Source organism: Ambystoma mexicanum, chromosome 9, assembly GCF_040938575.1.
Source record: "Ambystoma mexicanum isolate Mex_15411 chromosome 9, UKY_AmexF1_1, whole genome shotgun sequence".
Lineage (NCBI taxonomy): Eukaryota > Metazoa > Chordata > Amphibia > Caudata > Ambystomatidae > Ambystoma > Ambystoma mexicanum.
The window spans coordinates 1,025,791,648-1,025,818,746 of NC_090931.1; the positions used below are offsets into that span (position 1 = coordinate 1,025,791,648).

Genomic DNA, 27,099 nt, shown 5'->3' on the forward strand with positions numbered 1-27,099 from the left:
AAGTACCATCTTTCAAAAAAATTCATGAAAGGGAGGCTGGCAGTGAAAGAGCATCTTTAATATGTACAAATAAACTCTACATAAATTCCTGATTATCACAATTGATTAAATAATGCATAGCCTTATAGCTTCCTTGCATGTCCTTATTCCATTTCGCAAAAAGTGAGGTCTTAACAAATTCTTAGTCAAAACAATGTAGTGCGGGCATCTTAAAATAAAGTGCACCAGATCTTCATCGCTCCCCACATCACAAGGGCACATCATAGTTGCACCCATCCACCTTGTACATTTGTTAAGTGGGTGTACTTTCAGAAGACAAGTAGCAGCAACCTCCTTCATTCCGGAAATCTAATTTTACAGATTTCACCTTGGAGAGATATAGATAGGCGTAAATCTGAGTATTTCACTAGGGTGGCCAAGTGCTCTATATTTCGAGTGTCTATCTTTCTCACACTCTAATCAGCTCTAAACTTAATAACTCTTTGAGGCGACTGGGTGAACCAAAAATGTTAGCTCCCTATCTCCCCCACTCCAGGCATATCCTAATGTCACCATTATATGAATTACATTTTTCTGTCCCTGTCAAAGCCACCATCACTCCTGTGATAACATTGTGGTTAGCAGAGTAACACAGGTGTGGCTTTAGAAAGTAAGTTAGGAATCTTGACTGGAGCAAAACCTCTATGCTCAATACCCCCTACTTCAGATCTTAGTGAACTCCTGGGTGAGCCAGGTGCAAGGACCAGTATTTGATGTAAAAATCTATTCTGCACCACTTACATTAGCTCACAATTCGAGTGTCCCAGTTTTAATTAATCATTAAATAGACCATCACCTTGTAGACCTCTAAACACTTGCCAGTTTGTGTCCCGAACAGGAAGTAGAGTCTAAAATGCCCTTTGTGCCCATACAAGGCCCTTTCCGCTAATTAATAGGTTAAGACCAAGTGCCACTCTTCGAAAAAGAGTAGGCCAAGATGATAGTAGTAGTCAGCCTCCTCTATTCTACTTCTGTTAAGAGAGCAGTTGTAGGATTTCCACCTTTTCCCTAGAAACATTATTTTTGTGTTACATTTATTTTGTTTTGGGCTGTGATTTTCCAAGTAACCATTAGCATAAATGAGCTCTTATTGGAGTCCCACCGGTATTACATCAAGGATAACTGTATCGTCCACATAGAACAGTGCACTATAAGGGATTTTCTTTAAAAATGGTTGATACACTTTCTACATGGACCCCAAAAAGAGCTACTGGCTCTATTCATAAGACAGTTGCTGCCGGATCCATATCCACATTGGTATTCTGATTACAATTTTCTATGTAGAAAATTGCAATCAGGATACACTTTTCTACCAGCGGTATTAGGATCAGAGTCCGAAAGATATAGGGTGACTAGAAGTGGAGCTAACAGACATCCTTGATTAACCCTTTTGTTAGTGGGAACAAAAATGGTGCATACTTGTCCGCTTCTGGATAGCGAACTGATGCTGTAGTGTCCATGTAAAACAATTTGACAACATTTAGCAGTCCATTCAGAACCGCAATAGAATATAGCTTATGCCACAAATGTTCCTGTGAATTGAGTTGAACACTTTTTACAAAAAAACCTGCAAAAATATTCTCTCACCTCTAACCTTACAGTATTTCTCGATGATGGTGTTTAGAGTGAAGCAGTGGTCTGCTGCTCTATACCCTGGCCTAAAACCTGCTTGGATGGGCTTCAGGATATTATTGCAGTGGGCCCACTCTTCCAGTCTGAGCAGCAAACATTTGGAGAATATCTTGCTTGAGGTATCCACTAAAGAAATATGCCTAAAACAGTGTAAGTCAACTAAGGAACTGTTTTCAAGTACTGGCACTATCAAGCTATGTTTCCATGAGTCTGAATCAATGCAGACTCAGTAGCATCTGCAAACAAATTTCCAATACAGGCATCGAACAATGGGGAAACCATTTCAAAGCGTCTGATTTCGGGCCGTCAGGACCTGCTGCATTCCCATTTTTGAGGTAGCAATTAGAGGCCCGAATCTCTTCCTGAGAGAATTTAATATCAAGGCTCCTAAAGTCTTGCAGTGAATAGTTCCTAACAAACCATCCATCTAGTTTGGAAGATTGAGCCCTGATGATCCGTTTCCTCCTGATCACAACCTTTACCTACCAATTTCCAAAACAATTTGATATCATTGGAGGACACTGCTCTCCCCAAGACCTCCCATTGTTTCATAGTATATTCATCGTTTTCCCTTTCAGCAATTGTTTGTAAAACCTTTTGGTGCCATAAACCTGAGCTGCCACTCTTTATGTCACCAATCAATTTCCTTTTAGTGGCTCTACAACTCAAATCAAACCACGGACCATCTCTCTCTGTAGTCAGGGATTCCTGCGGCTGGTGCCACCATTTATTAGCTCAAAATACAGCAAACACAACAAAGTTGCAGTCGTGTTTGCATCGGGCGCTTTGGTTAAAAACCACGACACACCTAGGAAGGTGTATGCTAAATAGCAACCTGTGGACTGGTCAGTCAAGTTGTGCCATAATCAGTTGTAAGAGGATTCAATTCAACACTACAGCTAAGTCAATGCCTAGTCTAGAATACTGAATGAAAACCCTTATTGATATATCTTTATGCCCAGTTCATGAGTTCTGGATGACTACCCCTGTATAACACCCCTCTCTTAGAATCCCCCTGACCCCACTGAGTCAAGAAGTAGGTTTGTTTTGCAAATTTAAAAGATTTATTTGAGAAATTAACAATTTATAGATATATCACACTTTGATAATACATTAATAATTGATAGCACACTTAGGCATATGAGCAGTAATCAGCAATAAGCAATCCTACAATAGCACAGTTCTGGTGACTTATGACTAGGAACAGGGGAATAAAGTATCAGAGAATGCTTTATGGTTTCAATGAATTGCACAGATGAAAAAGAATGCAGCACAGAAATCGACTTGATAGGACTTCACTAAAAGACAATGGGCCTCATTACGACCCAGGCGGATTTCGCGGTGCTAAATGCACCGCGAAGCATGGCGGAAAGCCGCCGATAGCGCCATGGGGGTTGGCGGATTTACCGCCCCATTCCGACCTCGGCGGAGCGGTAAATCCCCAATCCCCATTCTGCCCTTCCCCATTCCCATTCTTGCCCCATAGGGTATAATGGGAGTGGGGAAGGAGTTAATTACGCCACTGTAAAATACGGTGGCGTAATTAACAACGAGGTCCCGTAGCGCCATGGTTTTCTCCGGCTGGTAAAACCAGGCGGAGAAAACCTCCATGGCGCTACGGGAACTCGTAGTATGGCGGAGAGGTACGCCATGCACTACGCTGGCGTAATACCCTCTCCGCCAGGGTCCTAATGAGGCCCAATGTAATCACTTTTCTTTGAAAATTCACTCCCCCCTTTATGCAATATAAGGAGATGGAAAGGAGAGCACACAGTTCTCAGGAATGCAATCAATACAATACGAAATTCAGTTCCCCCCCCAGCAAGCTTAGAGGAAAACAGGTCGGAGTTTTAAACACAGGCCCAAAATGCTTTGAATGTGGTTTGCAAGTAAGTGAAAAATATGCTAAAATGCTTTTAATTCCCTCTAGAGGTTCAGGGTGAGTGATAGATACTTTGAATGAGTTCAGGATCACTTTAGCAATGCTCTATGAATGGTTGTCAGGTTGCAAACGAATTTTTTGCAACGGAAGGCAAGCAGCTGCAGATTTTTACACGTGAGCTAACCTTTCAATTCGCGGCAAAATGTCAAATCGCGGAAGATTTTTACGAGTGCGCCGGGCGCGATTACAGAGGAACTACAAGGAGTAGCACTATCCTTTTAGGGTCCTAGGACAGCCTAGGATCTCAGCTTCCAGATGAAAGTTAAATTTCGTTCCTAACTCAAACGGTTCCGGAGTTATGAACGATTTAGTAAAGGTAGATTTTCGGATTTAAAACAACTCAAAATGACAAGTGACAGCGTGCAACTTTGGAATTACATATGACAGCTCGCAGTTTAAGAATGACAGGTGACAGGATCTCTAGGAGACAGTTCTACTCAAGTTAAAATAGCTTGCATTAGATTATTTTAACTAAGAGATTGGGTTCTGCACAGTTTTGGCGGATACACACTCCTAATTTTTAGAAGGACTGGGCCTCGTCATGATCTGGTCAGCGGGTTTTCTTCACTCGCCACGGACGGTTTCTGCACACAGTGTCTGGGTCAGCTCTACTCTGCTGGTCTGGTCTGGGTCTCTGGTTCTGATCAGGTCTGTGGGTCTGGATACAGCGGTCTCCGGTTCAGCTGGTCTCTCTCTGGATACAACACTGCTTTCTGGCAAATGGCAAGAGTTCTTGCAAAGAATTCAAACAGCTCGCCTGGCTGTGAATAGTTGCAATGATTTGAGGCCTGCTAAAGAGGGATTTAGCTTGTAGTTGACCTCTCTGCTACAAATTCTGAAGTAAGGTCTTGGTCTCTGAAGGTGGATAGATTGAAGTCTCTGTGTTGGCTCTCTGGAGGTTGATGGAGGTAAAGTATGGATTTTCCCGGCAGAGCGTCCCGCAGCAGATGGAATAGAATGTCTCTATCTGTCCTGACTTTCTGCTTTTATGTGTTTTGAAAGTGGGTGGAGAGGCTAGCTTTCTAGGCCCTACCCCTCTCCACTTGTCATTGGCCACTTCCTCCTCTTCCCCTTGATTGGGGGAATGAAAAGAAGTGTCATCATGATGAGGTCTGTTTATGATACAGAGAACCCACCCCTGTCAACTTTACACACAATCTATATCTGATCCAAATACATACTTCCCCGATAGACAGTTGTTTGGCATTGCATACACACATAATGCATTTACTGATGGTAGCCCCTGTTCCAATTCTGTCGTTTCTAGGAGCTTGGGTTAAAAAATGGCAACATATTTCACTTTTTGGTCGGGTTACCAATATTGGATTTGTCCCCGCATTTACACAAATGTTCGCAAAGCATGTGGGCATTAGGTGGTGGACTGTCAGATTTTTAACATACATACATTTAGAGTAATATCCTCTTTTCCGCTAAAAACCCCCCTGAACATACCACCGGGTCCTAACACGTCTTCAAATGTGCACAGAAAAATCACAAGAATAATGATATCACTTATAAAATTTTCACAGGTCCGCTCTATGAATGATCCATCTTTTTAGATTTATGTTCTGGCCCCAAAGGGGTGTGTTTTCCCCCCAGCACAAGGTTGAATTTCTGGTTTTTCCAGTTATGCCAAGCCAGCTTGCTCTCACAGGCAGTGCTCCTCCCCTTTCCTTCCAGGAGGAAGCCACTTTTACGACCCCCCCAATAAAACATTTGCCTGAGTCAGGACAGGGCTTTGTTCAATTTCCTGCAGAGCCCAGGTAATTCAATCAGAGAAGTGGTGGGAACAGCAAAAGGCAGCTAGGCCTCGGAACACAGCTGTTGTGCAAGTCTCAACTCCTGTCGGGGGTAGCTGGTGGGCAAAATTCCCTCTCTTTTTAAGCCAGGCCTCAGCTAAATGTCTCTTTGGCTGCCAGTTTTCCTGTCCAAATCAAACTTCCAATTTTTACGCATGCAGCTAGAATGCTGATTCTAAGTTTAAAACTATGACATTTAAACAATTGCAACCTATGTGACACTCAAAAGTAGGTCACTCATTTCTTTTAAACATTTAGATTTTTAGTGTCTTTCAGTCCAAATTTACTGAAATCCACAGCTCAGCCAGTTTTGCTATGAACATTATTTTAGGCTCATCCTCTTTCCAGATTTTGTATGCCCACAAGATTTTATTCTGTCAAATGTCTGCTGGTGTTCAGTGAGATTGTTGGATATTCTGCAATGTTTGAAATGGGCATTCTGAGCTTGCCTTCAGAGAAACAAAGGGTGATTTTTAAAGTGCTTTATAGCGAACAGGCACTGCTGTTTTTCTCTTTGGCACCCCATTTCACTCATGGCTCTTCTGACCCAGCACACCCGCACCGGGGGTGGCAAGTCAGGCGACCATTTTGGTGTGCGCACAAACTGCGCGGTTTTCATAGATTCTGGCGCACATGTGGGCTTTTTCGGCCATCTTGGATTTCCTAAGCCCACAGCACCAAATGTTGTAGCATAATAGTCCAAACGTGGGTCAGAACACCCAACAAACCCCCCCGCCCGACTGCACTTGGATTGAGTCGAGGGGATGTCGGGTGCTAAGGATGTTGACCCACGTGCTGGGAGGTCCGCATCATCTTCTTCCAATTCCGCAGATGACAAAGTTCAGCATCCTTTCCTCCATCAGGGGTGGATCAGTCGGTTCTCCTTGCCGGTCCTGATGGGAGTATTGGGCGGTACACTGGGCCCCTCGGATCTTTGCTCCCGGTCCCTGGGTCGTTCTCCTTGGTTTCATCTCTCCTAGGACGAGAAAGCAAAAGCGGCAATACCTACTCATAGACATTTTTCCACCACTATTAATAGTGTGGCAAACATATATATTTTATACATACGGAGACGTAGCATTTTTAGTTTGAAAAACAAGATATAATTCAGAGACAGTCGCTCACAAGAAACCTAATATTTTAGAGACTATATGTGGGATATTTTAGGTTAGAACTGACTTACTCTGGAGTGGCCCCCTCAGGGATTCCAGAGGATTCCTCTAGTTGCTGTAGAGTGTGCCTGGGATGGCAACACTTTAACTGATTTATATGAACCCACTTGTCTTCCCCCTCTGCCAAACCGCCTTTGGGGATGCGGATTTTATAAGCTACAGGGGAGATCTTGTCTATAATTTCAAACGGTCCCTTCCATGTAGGCAAAGATTTTCGCTGTTTGGCCTGGTTCCTTTGGAAATTGTATAGATAGACCCGGTCTCCCACCTGATATTCCTTCCTGGAAGTTTTCAGGTCATAGTGGGTCTTCATGCTATCAGCTGATCTTTCTAGATTCCGCTGAGCATAGGCAAAAGCATGTTGAAGGTGTTTCCTTAAATTCTCCACATACTCATGAGTTGTGGAGGCATTTATCAATGTCTGCTCTTGGGTCCTATAGAGAAAATGCTGAGGAAGCACCATCTTGCGCCCCGTCATCAACGCAAATGGTGACATTTTGGTTGCAGATGAAGGGGTAGATCTGATGGCCATTAGGACCAGAGGTAATCTGATATCCCAACTTGGCCCAGAATCTGCCACAAACTTTTTTAGGATGCTCACAATGGTCCGGTTGTATCTCTCCACTGCTCCAGAAGAAGCTGGCCTGTAAGCAATGTGTAGCTTCCTTTTAACCCCCAGTATCTCCCACATCTTTGTCATTACTTCACTGGTGAAGTGGCTACCCCTGTCTGAGGTAGACCGAAACGGGAAAAGATGTGGTTAATCATCAGGGCAGCTGCAGTTTCTGCCTTGCAATTTGGGGCTCGGAGACATTCCACCCACTTGGTAAACAAGCATGTAACGGTCAACATGTACTTGTTTCCCCTAGCGGAGCGAGTCACAGGGCCTACAAAGTCGATTTGCAAATCTGACCATGGCAGTGTCATCCCCCTCTTTTGGAGCGGCGCACGGTGTGTGAGGGATGATGGCTGAAATTGTGCACACACAAGACACCCCTTCAAGTATTGTCGAGGTATTGTCGAGGTCCTGCCCCATGTGTGGCCAGTATGCAACCTCTCTTAAGATTTCCAATGTTGTGTGAAACCCCCTATGACCGGCGGTGGCCGCATCATGGGCGTGACTTAGCATCAGGCTTCGGAATGAGGTAGGAACCACCCACTGATCGTGGCCAGCTTTGGATTTCCTTACCAACAAACCGTCTTGGATTCGGAACATTTTTGGACATTTCATCAGCACTCTTAGGTCCTCTTTCCCAATCAATCGGTATCCGTCAGGGGAAAGTTCTCAGGGTCCTCAATGTGCTGCTAAAACTTACCAATTATTGGATCCCCCTTCTGAGCTGTAATTAAATCAGCATCAGGGGTCTCCTTACTCCATTGTGCAGTGGAAAGATCATTGTGAGCATTTTTCTGGGACCTAGTGATAACAGTGACCTGGAGTTCCCCCAACAGGGACTCTGTTTCTATTAGATCCCCTTGGATGGCCCCGGTTTTGGCCAGCTGATCAGCTAAGTCATTCCCAGTTTTGTCTGGTCCCTCTACTTTGGAATGACCCTTGATCTTTTTCCAATAGATGGTCATCCCATTCGAGGTGACCAGCTCATCAATGTTTTGGATTTACTTCCCATGTTTCAAGGGTTTGTTATTAGCACATAACATGCCTCTGGTTTTCCAATTAACCAGGTGCTCCACGAACCCGTTCCGGACATAGTCCGAATCTGTGATTATGACCAGTTCGTGGAGTTGATGTTGGACAGCGGTGAGGATAGCTTGATGCACAGCCCTCAACTCTGCCACCTGACTACTTCGGGGACCAATTTTGTACCCAGCGGAGGGTTCTGGGAACTCCTTCACCCATGCATTCCCTACGCCAGCCACAAGTTCTTTTTCCCCGTTGTTGTCAACATGGTAAGAGCATCCATCCACATACACAGTGGGCATTCCCTCACACTTGTCTTCTTCAAAGACTTTGTGGGGGGAATTAAGGTATGCCTCCATGTTGTCCTTTATTTTTAGACTTTCGCCCTCGAGACAGTTTTCTCTGGCACAATCATGCAAGTCAGCCAGACCTTGCGCAAGGGGACTCTTCTTGTTTTGGCCATATCTGACCTCCACAGGAAAGCCTTGCATTGACAAAATCCAGGAAGTAATTCGGGAATTACTCACATTTCCGGCCCGGATTCTGTCACTTTGGAGATATTGCAGAGGCTGGTGTGGAGTCTCCACTATGATGTGTTCCCCCTGGATGAACGGGCGGTAATTCTTCAATGCCCACACCGTTGTCAGGAGTGCCTTCTCACAATCGTTGAATTTTTCCTCCACAGAGGATAAAGTTTTGCTCGCATAGGAGATTACTTTATTGACCTTGTCATGCTTTTGGTATAATACTGCCGTCAAGCACGTATTAGAGAACCCTGTCTCCAGGAAGAACTCCTTGTTTCTGACAGGGTAAGCTAGGCAAGGCGCTTGTGAGAGGCTTCTTTTGAGCTGCCTTACTGCCTCGGATTGTTCTGGACCCCATTCCCACTTGACCCCCCCCTTCAAGAGATGAATCAGGGGTCTGGTGATATCTGCGTAGCCCTCAATGGAGGCTCCTTAGTTCCCGCAGAGTTGTGGGGTCTTTCAGTTTTTGGAGGGCTTCCACTTTCTTTTCCTGGGGACAGAGACCCTGAGGAGTAATCTCATGCCCCAAGAAATTAACACGGGTTCAACACCACTGTGCTTTCTGAAAGGAAAGTTTTGCTCCGGCGGCCCTCAACTGTGTCAGAACATAATGGATCTCCGCTATGTGTTCCTCCACAGATGAACTTTTGATGAGGACATCATCTACATAAGCCAGGTTACCCCTTGCACTCAGGTCGGGCATGGCCTTATGTAAGAAAATATTGAACTCATTACCGGAGTTAAGGTATCCGAAGGGAGTCCGGGTCCATGTGTACTGCTGGCCCCCAAAGGTAAAAGCCAGTTTGTATTGGTCCTCCCTGCTGACAGGCACGGTCCAGTATCCATTGGTCAGGTCTATTGCAGTGAATACCTGTGACCCCTGAATCTGGGACAGCCCTTGGTCAATGTAGGGAAGAGGCCATCGGGAAGTATGGACCCATTTGTTGAGCTCCCTAAGGTCAGCGCAGAGTCTCCACTGGCTGTTTGGCTTTAATATTCCCAGCACCGGATTATTGAAGGTGCTGTGGACAGGACGGATTATTCCCCTGGACTCAAGGTTCTTAATTATTTCAGTAAGGGACTCCATGGATGCGAGAGGCAAGCGATATTGCTTCACAAACACTGGAGTCATGCCAGGGTCCGTGGGAATTGTTGTTGTGTGGATGTCGGTGCGACCACAGTCATATGAGTCTACCGCAAAGAGATCTTGGAAATCCAAGAAGACTTGTTTCAACTGTTGCTTCTGTTCCAGAGTCACACAGGCATCAGCTAGGTTGACTCTCTCTTTCACCATCTGCCTGAAGCCTGGTTTGGCTATCTCAGCGGCCTCCTCCAGCTGGGTGGAGAAGTCCCTGGTCAGAGTGCTGATTTGGACGGGAGGCCTCAGGTGGGAAAGGCAGCCCTCATGAACCTGGAAAACCACATCATCCCTTCTGAAGTCACAAGTCACGTCTTCCTTGCCATAAGGGCAGGAAGTGTACACCAGGAAGTTCCCCCCATGCCGGGTGAAGATCCTGTCTGGTGTTGTATTGTCATCATTGTCACTGTCAAAACAGTCTTGGGGATCGGTCTTAACAGTTCATTTCCTAGATCAATGGAGAAATGTCGGTCATCAACCGCCATTCCAATAATGGTGCCTGCGGTTAGAGTAATACTCTTTAAGTCGCTGTTATCCACCTCTATTGGAATGGTGTCATGCTCTATGTTGACTAGTGGAGTTGGGTTTACCCCCAATCCTTGCTGTTGGAGAGAAGCATTTAGATGTATGTAAGCATCAGGGTTTTTCAATTTTTGTCCTCTTTTAACTTTCACTTCCAGGGAGAATTGTCGGGTCCTTTCTGGGATGGTGACTTCCTCTTTAATCTGAACTTCAACTGCATAAGGTAGCAATTGAGCTGACCTAAATGCTTTTTCTGGATCATCAAAGCCCATGGGATTATCCGCTAATCGGGACCAAGCTTTGAAGTTTATTAGGTCCAAACTAATGGCAAAGCGATTGAGAATGTCACTGCCTAAGTAAAAGGCAGCAGTGACGTCTCGCACGACCCAACAATTATGGACTATGCTCTTGTTGCCAATGGAGATTTTGAGCATACACCTGCTTGGCAGGAGATGTTTGGAATTAGGCGCTTCCAGGTCCATTTCCCATTTGTCTATCAGTTTGAATGTGGGAATGGCTGGATCTTTTGGGAGTTGGCGGAACATGGCTTCGGCGATGAAGCTCTTACCGTTGCTCACACACACTCGGGCGAGAACAGAGTCCTTCCCATCATTTAACTGAACAGGGATGAACAACTGCTCTCCAATTTGCTGAATATCAGCCAGGCTCTGAGCTGATTTCACATCTTTCTGGACTATAGGAGTGGGAGTTTCTGATTGTGGATTAGTATAGAATTTCAGAGTGTTTCCTTCCAGCGTGGAATACCACTTTAGACTGGAAGGAAGGTTGATTTTCAGAAATAGAGAGGACCCCCCATCACCAGTCTGTTGTCCTACTGCTATTACTGTCACGTCTGGAATTTGGTTATTCTGGAAGTGGAATTCTACTTGGTCAGATTTTTGTTCAACCATGTGGCATGTGCCGTTTAAACTAACATGGTTGACACTCTGTTTTAATTTTATGGGTCGGCTAGTCTGGGTCCAGAAGACCTTGTTTACGCAATCTATTAGGGGTGACAACCTTCTCAGGAGGTCATTCCCTAGTAAACAAGGGGTGCCCTCTGGAGTCACAACTATGACCGGGTGTTTCAACTTGTGTCGCCCAATTTTAATGTCCAAATCTGCCGTCCCCTCGACGGGAAATTCCTTCCCGTCAAAGTTCTGGAGTTGTCCAGGAAGTGAGGTGAGAGGAATTTGGTAATTCCCTCCCCTTCCTGCATTCAGTTCATCAAAGGCCCTTCTGGACAGAAGGGTAGCTTGAGATCCCGTGTCCACCAGCGCTGAAATCGTACCCTGCCCCTGTACTTGTACCGGGGCATAATATCTTCCCTCCTTCTCCTCAAGGGGGCACAGATAATGCACATTTTTGGACAACTGGTGGGCTAACTTTCTGGTTTTGGACATTGCAAGAGAAGAAATTTGGGCAGAATTCTGTGGAGAGCCTTGGGAATCTGAAAGAAAAATTTGGCAACTGGAGATCAGAGCCATTGTGGGTTCCCCTGGTTCCAGTTCTGGGCCCCCCTCCTTTTTGGAGGCAGTCACCAGGATGGGTTTGAACCAGGAGATTTTCTTGCTGTTGGTTCTGGGATGAGATGATGGGCGGCGGTAGCTCAGTCTCCATATCTCCCCAGTCTGGATTGGAATCCTTTGGGACCCATTTTTCTTTGGGAGGAGTTCCCCCATATCTGAAGGAGAAGATCCTTGTCCCAGGATCCTCTGCGGATCCTTCTCCCTCAAATTGGAAGACCTGTACCTCCTCTTCAAAGTGAGTCTCTTTGGGTACTTTGTTTCTCCTACCCCCCCTCTGCTCCTTTGGAGGCAGGCTTTCAGGTGTAGGAGATTTTGTTTCCGGTTCCTGGGTTTCCAGGGGCTGTTTACGAGTGGGGAAGGAAGCTTCCTCCATGGCCTTACACCCCCCTTCCCCCTGTGCCACCTCCCTGGGAACCGGTGGGTTGTCGGGGTGCTGCCCCCGTCATTGCTCTGGAGCACCAGGCCCAGAGTTTGGTGCCTTCTGTGCCGGCATGCCCATCTGAGGGTTCTGCTGAGCCCTTAGCATGTGACCCAGATCCCGTGCCATGTTCTGAACCTGGCGCTCAAGTTGTGAAACCCGCTCAGGCTGGTACGGGGTTCTGTTTTCTCCCCTGGGCTGATCCCGGGAAGGGTAGCTATCCCTTCTCTGGTAGTACCCCTGGTTGGGAAGATTCGGGTACCCCTCCACCCTTGGCCTCCCCTCTCCCGGATTAGGTTGTCTGGGCTCAGGGAATTGGGGAAAGAAGGATGGATGATTTTGGGGTTGGAAGTTGGGTGGATACCTGGGGAAGAAGTTCTGCCCAGGGTTTGGTGAGTTTCTGCCCTCCTGTGAGAAGTTAGGAGGGAGGTTCTCTGGGTTAGGTGCTTGGCTGGATCCCCCCCCTTGGGCTGGAGGAGTCCACACATAACCCAGGATGGGTCTGTTTCCCTTGTAACGGGTCTTACATAATCAGGAGAGTGAGGGACCCCATTTGTGGGGCTGCCTCCTTGGCTCCCTGTCTGTGACTGGCCCGAGGGCCTTCTGGGCTGTGAATTATTAGGTGCAGGTAGGTTTTTAGGCCCCCCATCTCCAAATCCAAAACGGGGGTGACCTTTACCTCTGCCACCTTGGCAGCAGCAGGGGTGCTGTTGGTTTTGGGATTTTTCTGGGTATTGCTTTTATTTTCTATGGGCTTCTGCACCTCATAGATCCGGGTAGCCTGTTCAATGACCCAGTCTAAAGATCTTTTCTCATGAAAATCTCTCACGAGCTGGGTCATTATATATTTGGGCAAGGCATGGAAAAATGTATTGAAAAATTCTCTGCTGTCTGTGCGCACCCTTCTGGTGGTCTGCTCAAAGGCACATTTCAGTTCTTGCACAAATTCTTGTGGGGCCTGATCCTCCCCACATTGCAAATTGTAGGCTGCCTTGCGAGCCTCTTGAGGATTTCTGTGAAAAGAAAAATGTTTCAAGATGGCCGCCTTATAGGTGGACCATCTTAAATGATTTTGGTCCTCCAGCCCCGCAAAGAAACTGACGTACTGGATGCAGCTACTGCGGTCCTTCAAATGGAAAGTCTCCATCATTTGCTCATAGAGCTCCAAGTGTTCCCAAACAGAATACTTGGCGTTCTTATGATAAGGCGTGATGACACTCCTTATTGCCTTTATTTGCTTCAATGGGTCCTTAAGCAAGGCCCTTTTTGCCTTATTGGCCTTTCTGGTTCGGGTAACCCTGGTCCATTCATCTTCTGACTCAGAGGCACTGCTCCCAGAGGTTCCCGTCTGATCTTCCAGGTTTTCCCGGATTCTGCGAGCCTGGGAATGGCTGGCAGAATGTGGGGACCTGGTCTCCTGTGTCCTGTGTCGCTCAGAGGAGTCTTCAGATCCCTCCTTGCTGCCAGGATTTGCTGGGTACCCCCCCACTGATCTAACTGGGCAGAGGTTTTCAGGATGCCCTTAATGGGCCTACTCCCCTGGGGTTCCCCACTAAACTGGACTGTACTTGGGTGCCCATACCCGGATGCCCGCCCCTCCATTCCTGGGTGGTACTGGCCTATGAGCCCCATACTTTTGGCTGGATAGTAATCTGCCATCCCTGTGGCCCCGTGCTCATGTGCGCCAGGGAGCATGGGGGTGGCAGAGTCCAGGGACTGGTAGAGATGAAGGCCTCTGGCACTAGGGCTCCTAAGGTTATGCTTAGGAATCTCTCTTTCCCAGCGAACCTCATCTCTATCCGCCCCTGCTCCCTGTTGCCATGCAAGAGCCTGTGCTTTCAGCTCCTCAACTAAGGCCTTACTAGACTCTATCAGTCTCTCCTGCATGGCTACCTGCTGCTGGAGCCTATCGTTGTGCTGACAGAGAGCCTCATTCTCTCTCTGCGTTTCCTGATTGGTCCTGGAGCACTGGGTCAGTCTTTGCTGCAGGGTGGTTACCTCCTGGGCACCGTCCCTACTGGCCTGCTCCTTTCTTGCCAGAGCATCTTCCACCCTCCTGGTGTGCTCCAGCAAGTTCTGGTGTTCTTTCTGGAGGTCACCCAGTCCCTGGAGGGCCAGGTGATTTTCTTCAATTTTCCTTCTTAAATGGCAGACTTCCTGGCCTAAGGTATCCCTTTCCTGACTAAGAGCCTGCATTTGTGCCGCCAGGTCGTCCCTTTGCCTTTGAAAGGCACCAGCTTTCTGGCGTTCTTGGTCAAACTCTGCCTGGGTACCCAGGTCTTTCAAAACCAGTTTATTACTCTCTGCCTTTTCCCTATCTAGGTGGCCTTGCAGGGTGACTACCTGCTCAGCACATACCCTGTTGAAGTCCAGTTGTTGCTCCAGCTATTTCTGGCTTTGCAGTAGGGAGTCCAAACCTTCTTGGTGTTCCTTTTGCAAGGCCCGAAATCTGGTATCCTGATCAGCCTTTTCCTGTTGCAGGACATCCATATCCTCCTTTATTTTAATGAGATACTGTCTACTCTCATTTTCTGACTCCTGGCTTCTGTGCAGCCTTTGCTCAGAGGAGTCCAGATCAGATTGGGCCTTCTGTAGTGCCAACAGTTGCCTACTTGCCAGATCTTGGCCTTCAGCACACTTGTCCTGCATGACACCCATATATATGTACAAGTATGCCGCTATTCTGGCGATCTTATTATGTTCATCTTTGGCTTTAGGGGCCATATATAGTTCACTCAGGGCCACATGTAATGGACCCTGATCTCTCCATATGTCTGACCCAGTTACAGTGACTTGTTGCGCGATTGCCTGCAACCACACATTTTGGTCCTGTTCAGTCCATTCACCTCTCACAAATAGCTTATGTAAGAAGTGCTCTTTGGCTATTTTCATATCTACTAAGGTCGTCATTTTGGAAATTGGTTTCCTCTCTGACTTACAAAAGTTAGTATTTTATTTTGCAAAACAGACCTTCCTCTTAGAGTGTCCCTTTGAGAAGTACTTTACAGCGTAAAACAGCGTATTGGTCCGACCGGATTATGTTTCCTGTCAGTTAAAACACTGTATTAATCTGCACAAGCGGTAAATCTAATCCAGACGTCCGGCTCGAGCCCCCACTTTGTAAGAGGATTCAATTCAACACTACAGCTAAGTCAACGCCTAGTCTAGAATACTGAATGAAAACCCTTATTGATATATCTTTATGCCCAGTTCATGAGTTCTGGATGACTACCCCTGTATAACACCCCTCTCTTAGAATCCCCCTGACCCCACTGAGTCAAGAAGTAGGTTTGTTTTGCAAATTTAAAAGATTTATTTGAGAAATTAACAATTTATAGATATATCACACTTTGATAATACATTAGTAATTGATAGCACACTTAGGCATATGAGCAGTAATCAGCAATAAGCAATCCTACAATAGCACAGTTCTGGTGACTTATGACTAGGAACAGGGGAATAAAGTATCAGAGAATGCTTTATGGTTTCAATGAATTGCACAGATGAAAAAGAATGCAGCACAGAAATCGACTTGATAGGACTTCAGTAAAAGACAATGTAATCACTTTTCTTTGAAAATTCACTCCCCCCTTTATGCAATAAAAGGAGATGGAAAGGAGAGCACACAGTTCTCAGGAATGCAATCAATATAATACGAAATTCAGTTCCCCCCCAGCAAGCTTAGAGGAAAACAGGTCGGAGTTTTAAACACAGGCCCAAAATGCTTTGAATGTGGTTTGCAAGGAAGTGAAAAATATGCTAAAATGCTTTTAATTCCCTCTAGAGGTTCAGGGTGAGTGCTAGATACTTTGAATGAGTTCAGGATCACTTTAGCAATGCTCTATGAATGGTTGTCAGGTTGCAAACGAATTTTTGCAACGGAAGGCAAGCAGCTGCAGATTTTTACACGTGAGCTAACCTTTCAATTCGCGGCAAAATGTCAAATCGCGGAAGATTTTTACGAGTGCGCCGGGCGCGATTACAGAGGAACTACAAGGAGTAGCACTATCCTTTTAGGGTCCTAGGACAGCCTAGGATCTCAGCTTCCAGATGAAAGTTAAATTTCGTTCCTAACTCAAACGGTTCCGGAGTTATGAACGATTTAGTAAAGGTAGATTTTCGGATTTAAAACAACTCAAAATGACAAGTGACAGCGTGCAACTTTGGAATTACATATGACAGCTCGCAGTTTAAGAATGACAGGTGACAGGATCTCTAGGAGACAGTTCTACTCAAGTTAAAATAGCTTGCATTAGATTATTTTAACTAAGAGATTGGGTTCTGCACAGTTTTGGCGGATACTCACTCCTAATTTTTAGAAGGACTGGGCCTCGTCACGATCTGGTCAGCGGGTTTTCTTCACTCGCCACGGACGGTCTTTGCACACAGCGTCTGGGTCAGCTCTACTCTGCAGGTCTGGTCTGGGGGAAGCCACTTTTACGACCCCCCCAATAAAACATTTGCCTGAGTCAGGACAGGGCTTTGTTCAATTTCCTGCAGAGCCCAGGTAATTCAATCAGAGAAGTGTCATATCCCTTTTGGTGGGAACAGCAAAAGGCAGCTAGGCCTGGGAACACAGCTGTTGTGCAAGTCTCAACTCCTGTCGGGGGTAGCTGGTGGGCAAAATTCCCTCTCTTTTTAAGCCAGGCCTTAGCTAAATGTCTCTTTGGCTGCCAGTTTTCCTGTCCAAATCAAACTTCCAATTTTTACGCATGCAGCTAGAATGCTGATTCTAAGTTTAAAACTATGACATTTAAACAATTGCAACCTATGTGACACTCAAAAGTAGGTCACTCATTTCTTTTAAACATTTAGATTTTTAGTGTCTTTCAGTCCAAATTTACTTAAACTGCTGAAATCCACAGCTCAGCCAGTTTTGCTATGAACATTATTTTAGGCTCATCCTCCAGATTTTGTATGCCCACAAGACTTTATTCTGTCAAATGTCTGCTGGTGTTCAGTGAGATTGTTGGATATTCTGCAATGTTTGAAATGGGCATTCTGAGCTTGCCTTCAGAGAAACAAAGGGTGATTTTTAAAGTGCTTTCTAGCGAACAGGCACTGCTGTTTTTCTCTTTGGCACCCCATTTCACTCATGGCTCTTCTGACCCAGCACACCCGCACCGGGGGTGGCAAGTCAGGCGACCATTTTGGTGTGCGCACAAACTGCGCGGTTTTCATAGATTCTGGCGCACATGTGGGCTTTTTCGGCCATCTTGGATTTCCTAAGCCCACAGCACCAAATGTTGTAGCATAATAGTCCAAACGTGGGTCAGAACACCCAACACAGTGGCATATTCTTCTTTCGACTCTGAGGAAAGCAACTATAGGGCTTCCTCCCAGACAGTTCCAGTCCCATGACACCTACGGCAAGGTGGTAAAGTAAAACTCCATCTACCGTATTTTTTGTTTCTCAGAAACTGGTTTCCGAATTGCAAAATATACCAGATTTGAGGATGCTTAGACTGTCCTGATGTATGTGGCTTTATTAAAGTTAGGCTCCTGAAACCGGTCGACAGTATTTGCTACATCTAAAAAGGTCCCATTTGGCCTATTTTTGATAGCTTGAGCAAACCTTTTTACACTGTCCCACTCCCCTTTAGTCAAAACGAATTCTGGACGGGAAGTGGTGACTGTGTTGTCTTTGTGTTATAGGAAAAGGAATTTAGTCCCTTTTCCCTTGTTTTTGTGTCTTTTTAAACCCTAGCAATCCAGGGTCAGTGTGACAATCCATGGGCTATTAAAGGATTGTTTACCCCATCAGATGCCATACGAGTGTCTAAAAAGGAAGAATATATCCTCTTTACCTTCCCTGGTGCGCTTTTTCTTTTTTTACTTGTAGTCTCTTCCAATTTAAATACATCTGGAAGAGAGTGGTACAGGACTTACAAGGCTGAATGTGTTACAAACTATAGAAGTTGGTAATTTTACTCTTATTCTGTCACTATTAGACAGGCGTTGTAACACCGCAACCTAGTTGAGAGTGCACAGTAGGCAGGGATAGCATCTTTTTTGCTCTATCCTTCTGTCTTCTGCCACAGCCTTGTCTCTATTTTAAACTACTGTCCCCTACCACAGGTTTGGTTTTACCAAATGGACCTCGTCTGGGTCCTATCTGGCTGCTAATAGCTTCAAAACACAGATGTGTGTTGCCTACTTATTGTGTGAACATAATCTACTAATGGCAATACCCTGTCAATTTTGTAGAATTTGCCCTTTTATCTAGTAATAAGCCACCATTTATTAGTCACACTATTCCAAATACTTGAAACAAAAGGCTCAAACTGAGTGCTAATTATGTAACACAGCTCATTGTGTTGTTTTCAGTGTTGCACACTTCTCATCTAATGACTAATATTTGCAACAGGATCATACAACCCTTTAGCATATGTATAGCTATCCCTAGAGATCCAAGGAAACAAACGCCCAAACAAAAGTGAAAGCAGTCATACAATTTTAAACAGATTTGACCCAGTGTCTAGCTGGATCGGTCTTCTAAGAACACAGTTAAGATTATACGTTTATTTTCCTGAAACATGTTGATTATTGCCTTGTGTAATGATAATTGCTTTTTCACACTTTAAAGAAAGGTTGGCAGGCATGTGTCATCTATAGTGGCGACAAACTCTTCTTCGATTTTGTTGTAGGAAACAGTTGCTAGTATCTAACCCCAGTTATTGTGCCTATCATATAACAAATATAGAGCTTGGAGTTAGTATGGGGTCATGTTTCTGCGCTTGGTTTATCTTAGAGAAGTAGTATATACTTTAAATAATGCTCATCAAGAGATTACATTTTTCTTATCACGGTTTATTGACTTCACTCTTCACTCTTGGGTTCCATTATTGTTCATATGTTGCTTCACATATTTCTTGGTCCTTGGTTGTCTTATAGTGTATTCTGTGCTTACGTGATCTTCTAGCATATAATAGGGCTTCTTTTTCCCTATTTATAGTCTCTGTTAGTCCTTTTAATTTTCAGGATATCAATATATAGACATGTGTTCCTTGTGCCTGTTTACTATTCACCACACTTCTGAATGTGTATCTTCAGGAGGATCCATATCACTGCAATGTTTCATCCTATTTGGTTCTATGCAAAGTGCACCTTGATGTTTTCCATCACTCTTCAAGGTATTGCTTTAGTTAACAGATTATGCATCCTGATTTGTTCTATGCAAAGTGTTCCTTAACATGAGCATTATTTAAAGTATATACTTGTCCTCTAAGATAAACAGAGTGAAGATACATGACCCCATACTAACTCAAGGTTCTGTTTCACACTTTGTAGCACCTTGTAAAATTATATAGTATGCCCTGACATTTTTCACACCCCATCCCGTATCAGCAGTTTGTTTCACGCTAAATTGTCAAAACATGTCATACAACTAGATGTGCTAACTTAAACTATATCTTGCTTTTCTTATAAAGCCCTAGGTTGCTCTGAATGCTAAGGTAAAATGCAACATTATATATATTTTTTTACTTTATTGTTTAAATAGCAGACCTAGCTCGAGAGCAGCGGAGCGCTGTACAGAGTGTAGGTAGCCGGCATTTGAGCTGGCATCTTTTAACAGTAGCGCAGTACAGTGAGGTCTGTGCTTCGGTATGCATGTCCATTGGAATTAGTCTTTGGCCAGGTGGTTTTTGAAAGAGCTATGCTTTGAGAGATTTGTGTAATTGGAGAATTGTGTGGGGGAAATTTCTGTGAGGGACACAGCTAAAGCAATCATTAACCAATTCAATGTAAGGTGACCCCGTCTCAGTTCCTGCACTAAAGCCTTCCTCTGATGTCAGAAATGGTAGCTAATTTTTTTTTTTATCAGAACTAAGGCTAGACACCTTCCCCCAAATGTTTCCAGCAAATATTTGGAGGACAAAAAGCAAGATATAAATGCTGTGATTTCTGAAATTAATCCCAGATCACTTTAGGGAGTAAAACCAACCCCACTGCACCTCCTAAAAGCACCCATATTCCTCCCTCCACCACCACTACTGCCAAGGAGGAGAGGGGTTAACTCAAAGGCAATGCTTTTGCCTTGGAAGCAAGACAACCGAGCGCAAGAAAGGTTTGAATCCTGATCCTGTGCTTAGAAACCAATCTCTGGTATTAAGCGTGTTAGAAAAGAACAATTATAATTATAATAATCTCCTCGCTCTCCCAGAGGAACTGAAGAATAATTAAAAATGTTTAGCATGGCCCACTGCCCTGACAGTCCCGGGGAGGCCTTGGTAGGGGAGTGTGGAATATTAAAGGACCCTGCAGCGGATGGCAGTAACCTGCCCTCCAATGCAGGGAACTACTTTCTAGACATGGTTGAACTCAAACTTTCCTAAATGAATCTCTGTAAATGTTTGAGAATTAGCTGGAAATAGAAAGCATGCCGTTTTCGGGTGGGCTTGGCAAATCACAAACATGTTCACCCAGCACTAATCAGAATATTCAGTAAAAAACGGATTTGCTTTGTCGATTTTTGATCAACATTTGATCAGAGAATTGCCCGTAATGTTATTGTTGTAGGGGAAGGATTGGGTCAAACCATTTGCACTCAGCAGTTATTACATACCATTCCCTCTGAAACAACTTGTGTGACCTACTGTATGTTAAATGTTCATGTTGTCATTTCTGTCCTACCACCGACTGTCTGCTCTTTCTAAGCAGATTAACCCCTTTGAAGCCAAAAGCCTACTATGCCAACAGTGTCTACTAAGCATTCGCCCAGCAGTCACATGAGTGCCCATACCAATTACGTAATCTCATCTGAGTTCATCAAATGTTGATTAACAATGCCATTAATTCTGAACAGATTTCTATCATTTCCCTTTTGGCTGTGGCCTTCGGGTACGACCAACTGGCCGCTATTAAGTCTATGAGGACCTTGAGGGCACTGAGGCCTCTGCGAGCATTATCAAGATTTGAAGGCATGAGGGTAAGGCCAATACAAATATTGGCAAACAGTACACATTCACCTATATTCTTTTTTGTAGGTTCCTATTAATTGTGTGGCTTAGTTTTCCTTCAAATGCAAGTGGATCTTCGGCAAAATATGTGAGAGGGTAAGGCATTTACGCTCGCTTGTGCCAACAGGTTTTCATCAACACATGTTGTTTTTACTCACTTTTCTTTCCAACGTTAACTTTGCTAACCAATCTCTCCTAGGTGTAGTAGGATTGGCTGGAAAAGGGGGTCGCAATTCAGGTGTGCTTCTTCAAAGGCCCCTGGCACATACAGTAATGCATCCAATTGTTTGTACAGTGGGATTTGGAAGACAAATTAGAACTATTGCTTTTCTGTTTTTGTGTAGGTCTCTTTGGTTAGCTTAATAGCTAATGCCATGGGCTACTCAGAACTAGGTGCCATTAAATCCCTTAGGACACTAAGAGCATTGAGACCTCTAAGAGCCCTGTCACGATTTGAAGGGATGAGGGTAAGACAAAATTAAAGAACCTGAACTAATGCATGCATAACAAACATGCATGTGAAGTAAGCATAAGGAATGATAAATCCATGCAGAAATGCTGCAATGCCCTCTTACCTACTGTCTCTCACTTACAGATACGAGGTAGGATGCTTCAGCACATCGCCTTAAACCATATGCTATCACACATATCAGCTTTGCTCATCTGGGTTACTCTAGCTTCTTCTGTAGCTACTGTAGCAGAAACACTCCTTTTGTCATGAGATGCATGCCTACACTGTCAATGTTTAAACACTTTAGTAGTAATAAAGAAAGTAAATGCTGACTGATTCCATTTAAAGATTCTGTAATGTGTGTTACTAAAATAGAAATACTTAAATTGATGCAACCTAGGTACCCTGTTTTATCAAACATTAAAAAAACAATTGGGTTCAAATTACAAAAGGCTGGGGTACTAGGTGACAGATCAAGTGACCATTTCACTTATTTGATGACTGACATACAAGAAGGTATTTTAATTAATTATAACTTCAGGCCTCTTCAATGAGGTTATGAATGTTCACACTTGTTTTAGTCTTCACGCCTCACTGTAGCAGTGGTTTGATGCTGGACATTACGCTTCACTTGGCTCAGAGACTCTGCAAAGATGTTCCACATCTCGACTGGTTGAGATTGCAGAGCCCAATGAGTTAAATGCTCACTGCTGGCAGCCAATCGTCATCTGCAAGTCACAGGCTTGAATCCTGGCAGAAGAAGTGAGCCATTCATCCTGATGCTGCAGATCAATTAGTCACCATTAATTTGGGTATTTGTAACAACAGATATTTACAGTGTTACACAATGCAAAAACGAACTATTAATAGATACTAGGCTTGGATCTACATTTGTTGTGTATGAAAGTACTATTAGTTATTGTGCAACATCTCCAATAAAAGTAAAACGTCAAAAGATCTTAGGATGATTCACAAAGAAGTAACGTTTAGTTACTCCTGTGCAGGACTACTCGATTTACATAGAAGTTACGATTAGACTCGTTTTGTAGCGGCTGTTAAATGGCCCACAGGTGATAAAACAAGTATACACAAGACCTGTTTGTGTTTTTCCAGGTCAAGCCATTTTGATATGGCCTCCCTAGACAGAGCAGAACATCTGACCTATGTGTTTCCCCATTTGATGCATGGAAACTGACAAGATGTCTGTCTACATCGCATTTTAATGCAGACAAAGAAGCTAGGGTCCCTTTGGATTCCACCTTATTTCCTATATCTCAAAATAGCAAGCAGAATCTATACGGATCCATGTAAGGAAAGCCCCTTGTTTGTACATGGCACCCACCATTACACATCAGCACTGTGGTGATCAGAGTTTCTTTTCTGTCTGGATGGTATGTTGGCAAAGGAACCCCGATTCTGCCTCGATTACCATATCACTATCCATCCCTGGCTCATAATGATGGAAATCTGTCTGAAGGAGCAGGGACCCCGACTCTGGTCATATGCCCGCTTATTCCCATAGGTAAGTTGCCAAAGGGAATACAAGGATTTTTGAGTTGCTCTGACTTACTGAGTGACTTATTGGACTCTTAAATTAGTAAATCTGGAGTAACTCACAATTACTCATATTAACTTCTTTGTGACTGAAATGGTCATTTCCATGAGTAAGTCAACGCTAAGTCAAACTTAGTAACTTCTTTGTGAATCAACAATGTAATTTTTTAACCTTGAATGTAAGACTTCTTTGTAAAGTCTAAATGGAAATACTTTTCTTAGGTATCACATACCTCAAAAAATGAAAGCCATAAATTAGCATCTGTTGTTTCCATGCTATAGGTGTTGCTAATCTTGTAGTGGTGTATTAGACTTATTGATAGTTAGAATTGTTTCCATATGTTCGTAAGTGTCACATGCGTTGGCACCAAATAGTCAAGGTAGATACCGTTATACAATACAGAGAAGAAAGAAATTGAACGCTGAAAGCAGTAGCGACAAGTAATCTGTACACTACATCCAAACCAAGCAAATGCTAAATGAAGATGTACAAGGATTATTTTCCTCTTCCACAACCCCCATGTTTTTTTTAACTTTCTTACAGAAACAGTACATTTATGACAACAGCTCTTTTGAATTGTATACATTAGTTATTTACAATAGTTTATGGATACTCCAAATCACGTTTTAAAATGACACATAAAAGTATTTCGTTTGTGCTTTTTAAATATGCTGAACAAATATTATAAAGGGTAGGTTTCGGCTCTTTATTTCGGTACTAAAATATATCTTTGGCTGAACCCCCTGAAACAAAAAATTTGCAATGTTACAGATCTTGTATGTCAGTCTCAGATAGTCATGGTTGCTCCTCAACACACATGTAGGTATGTTTTATATTTTTTGTTAAGATCTGCTGCATTTCAAATGCGGCAAACATAGATTACATGTATAGGTGAGTTTTAGTCATGGGTGTACAGTTTAGGGTCTTTCAGAATCAAACTTGATATTTAGCAGACATTTAAATAAAGATGAACAATAAGGCACAATCAGATTCGCTTTTTGTTGGTGGCCTTTAAAAAAATGATTTTTGCTGGCAAATAAGAAGACTGCCAAAGAGCTAAGACCTACTGCTGTACTAATACCAAATTTGAAATAAAACACTGATGTTATGACTAGTTTCCTTAGTACTCCTTTTAGTAAACATTCGAATCAGTGATTCATTTTAAGGATACATTAAATGCAGTAAAATGTCTGCATTGATTTAACAAGTGACAGAATGAGTATACCAATTATTAATGCATGTATTAGTGTGCAAATGCACTTGAAGCATGACACACAGTGCTTGATTTCTAAGCAGCAAAAGAAATAAGCAGAGAACAACTTTAAACACATCTTAAAGTTGCACTTTTGACTTTGCATGCTCTATGCACATATCTGGCTGACTGCTTCAAATTGTAGCTGTCTTTCAAATGTTCAATTCACAATATTGACATAGTCTTGCTATCTGTCTTAAATGTTAAATTTAATGTCTACATTTTGATTCTGATGTACCTATGTTTGCATGTTTTGATGATGATTCTTAATGCAATTGACATTATTAATTAAAGGGTATGTTAGACATTTTACAAATTAGATTTCAACATGAAAGGACACGATAGGCCTGATTTGCAAATCGTTTTCTAATGGGGTCTTCCCATAGGAAAAGGCGTTTGTAAATCAGGCCCAATGTCTGCTCTTTATTGAAACTGTTAACCACAGTTGTAATTATTTTGTTTGATGCACATTCTTATAGATATGGTGGAGGGAGGTGGGGTATATTATGTTATATTGCCATCCATACATCCATCCATTTTCCACTGCCAGGAGGTAAAATGTTTATAGTAGTTAACTGGTTCATAACAACGTTTAGCTACAAAAGTTAAACATCAACAGTTTGTTTCACACAAATGTGCCAAAAACGCACAAAAAGGAATGTGACATTATTTTTAGGATCATGCAATTTTCCAATAAGATGTTAGAGTCTCACTTAAAATAACACTGCATAATCAGAGCAGCGTAGGTGGAGTATAAAAATGCCATGTTTGAAGGGGATTAGTTATGACTAATGGTGCTGAAAAAGTGAAAAGAAAAAAAATATAGCTGGGTAAAAGCATGTAATGTGTTGAAATTTGTGTTGTCCAACTGACATACGTTTTTTAGTATGGAAGTTACATTTCTAAGTAGAATCTTAATAATTAATTCCAACAGGGTTACCCTTGAGTGGCTAATAAATGTTTTAAGATGAATTAGGATATTCACACTCCAGTAGGAAGGATATTGGAGGGAAGGGGTCCCATTAGGAGACAGAGAGTGCATTGACATGAGGGAGAGGAATGCAAACACTGCCTGTCAATTTTATTGGGTCAACCCGGAAGAATAAAACAACGTTTAGATCTGCACTGAAATGGTTAGTTTGTAAAGAGCCCCATTCACATTAATGTATCCTGCTTTGCAGTAACAACAATTTGAGTACATTCATGTGGCAAAATCATAGAAATCATGGAACATCACGAGTTTGCCGTTATCCCACCGGAAAATTCTGGTGGGATGCGGGCAAACCATTTCCACCGTTTCCACTGCCTGTTATCCCACAATTTCTGAGATATTACATGTGGCGCAAAAGGTGGTAAATCCCGATTCCATGGAGTCCCACTGGACTCCATGGAGGGGATTGCTGGTATTTCCAGCACTGGTTATACCAGTGCCACAAATACTGGCTTTATTTTGCCAGTGGGGTCCTGATCTACCTCCAGCTCTTGGCTGGAGGTAAATCAGTGAACCCCCACCAGTAAACTTGTAGTTTTCCGGTCTGGGAAAATTGCTGGTGACAGATTTACCAGCAATTTTCCTGGCAATTTTCCATAACTAACAAACTTATAATGTCCCCATTGTCTAACACACAAACTTGGCTGCTGACACACTCAACCAAAACCCTAGCTAAGGAAGAAAATGTGTTTCAAAGAAAGAGAAAGACTTGGGGATACACTAAAATCAGACAGGATGAATTACAGTGATAGTCAAGTATAATAAATGAAAACAACTTAAATTCCTGATGATGATGTGGGTTTGTGGCATTGATGTGACTATCCCAGATAAGTCAGACCTCAGGAACTGAAAGAAAAGACCAAGGTAAACACATCATTTGAAAGCAACAGCAGGTATCATTGTGTGGAGTCCAAATAAAGATGAGCATAGATGCATGCAGCTAGTTTTAAACTAGATTCATTTAAATGTGACTAATACATGCCTGTTGCAGCCAAACACAACAAATATAACAATAGACTAACTGGAGGATTTTATAGGCAAGTAGGGTTGTCAAAACCTTACAATGCTTACATTCTAAGTGACATTCAAACATGAGTGAAAGAGGGGTTAACTATATTTCCACACATAAAAATGATATAACTTTGATTTAGCAGTATGGTTATTTCCTTAAAATAAATAGATCAGTTGCTTGACAAAATTGGTCTAGAACCTGTAACAAGGACTTTGACATCAGACTGAGGGGCAAATGTAACACAGTAGAGAAAAAACTATTCAGTATAAAACGTATAGATTGACTTGGAGGCCGAGCAATCCATGTGTATCACCACCTATCTAATAATTAATATGGCAGCACAATCTATTGAATAAACAATGTTCACTAAATAGAGAAACCTTCCTGATCCCATGAAGTATTTCTGACTCAGACCTACCTAAATTGTCTGAGAAAAAACTGGCATATCATTAAGAACTCATACTTCATTTCCTGGTGTAAGAATTCTGATCAGTTGTCTCCAATCTGTGCTAAATGACATTAGG

The 27,099-nt window shown here is 43.3% G+C and overlaps 1 protein-coding gene across 7 annotated transcripts in view; it reads left to right on the forward strand.

The window, feature by feature from the left end:
• The window catches only part of LOC138488904 (sodium channel protein type 2 subunit alpha-like), a 1,014,718-nt gene that overhangs the window by 760,535 nt on the left and 227,084 nt on the right, over nucleotides 1-27,099 (forward strand). For 4 of the 7 annotated variants that reach the window (XM_069616297.1, XM_069616300.1, XM_069616298.1 and 1 more), the window contains exon 21: nucleotides 21,659-21,781. In XM_069616297.1, the coding sequence (XP_069472398.1) occupies nucleotides 21,659-21,781 (123 nt within the window). Of the gene's footprint in view, nucleotides 1-21,160; nucleotides 21,284-21,658; nucleotides 21,782-27,099 lie in introns of all 7 variants that reach the window. The other 3 variants (XM_069616299.1, XM_069616303.1, XM_069616302.1) reach the window with 2 other exon arrangements.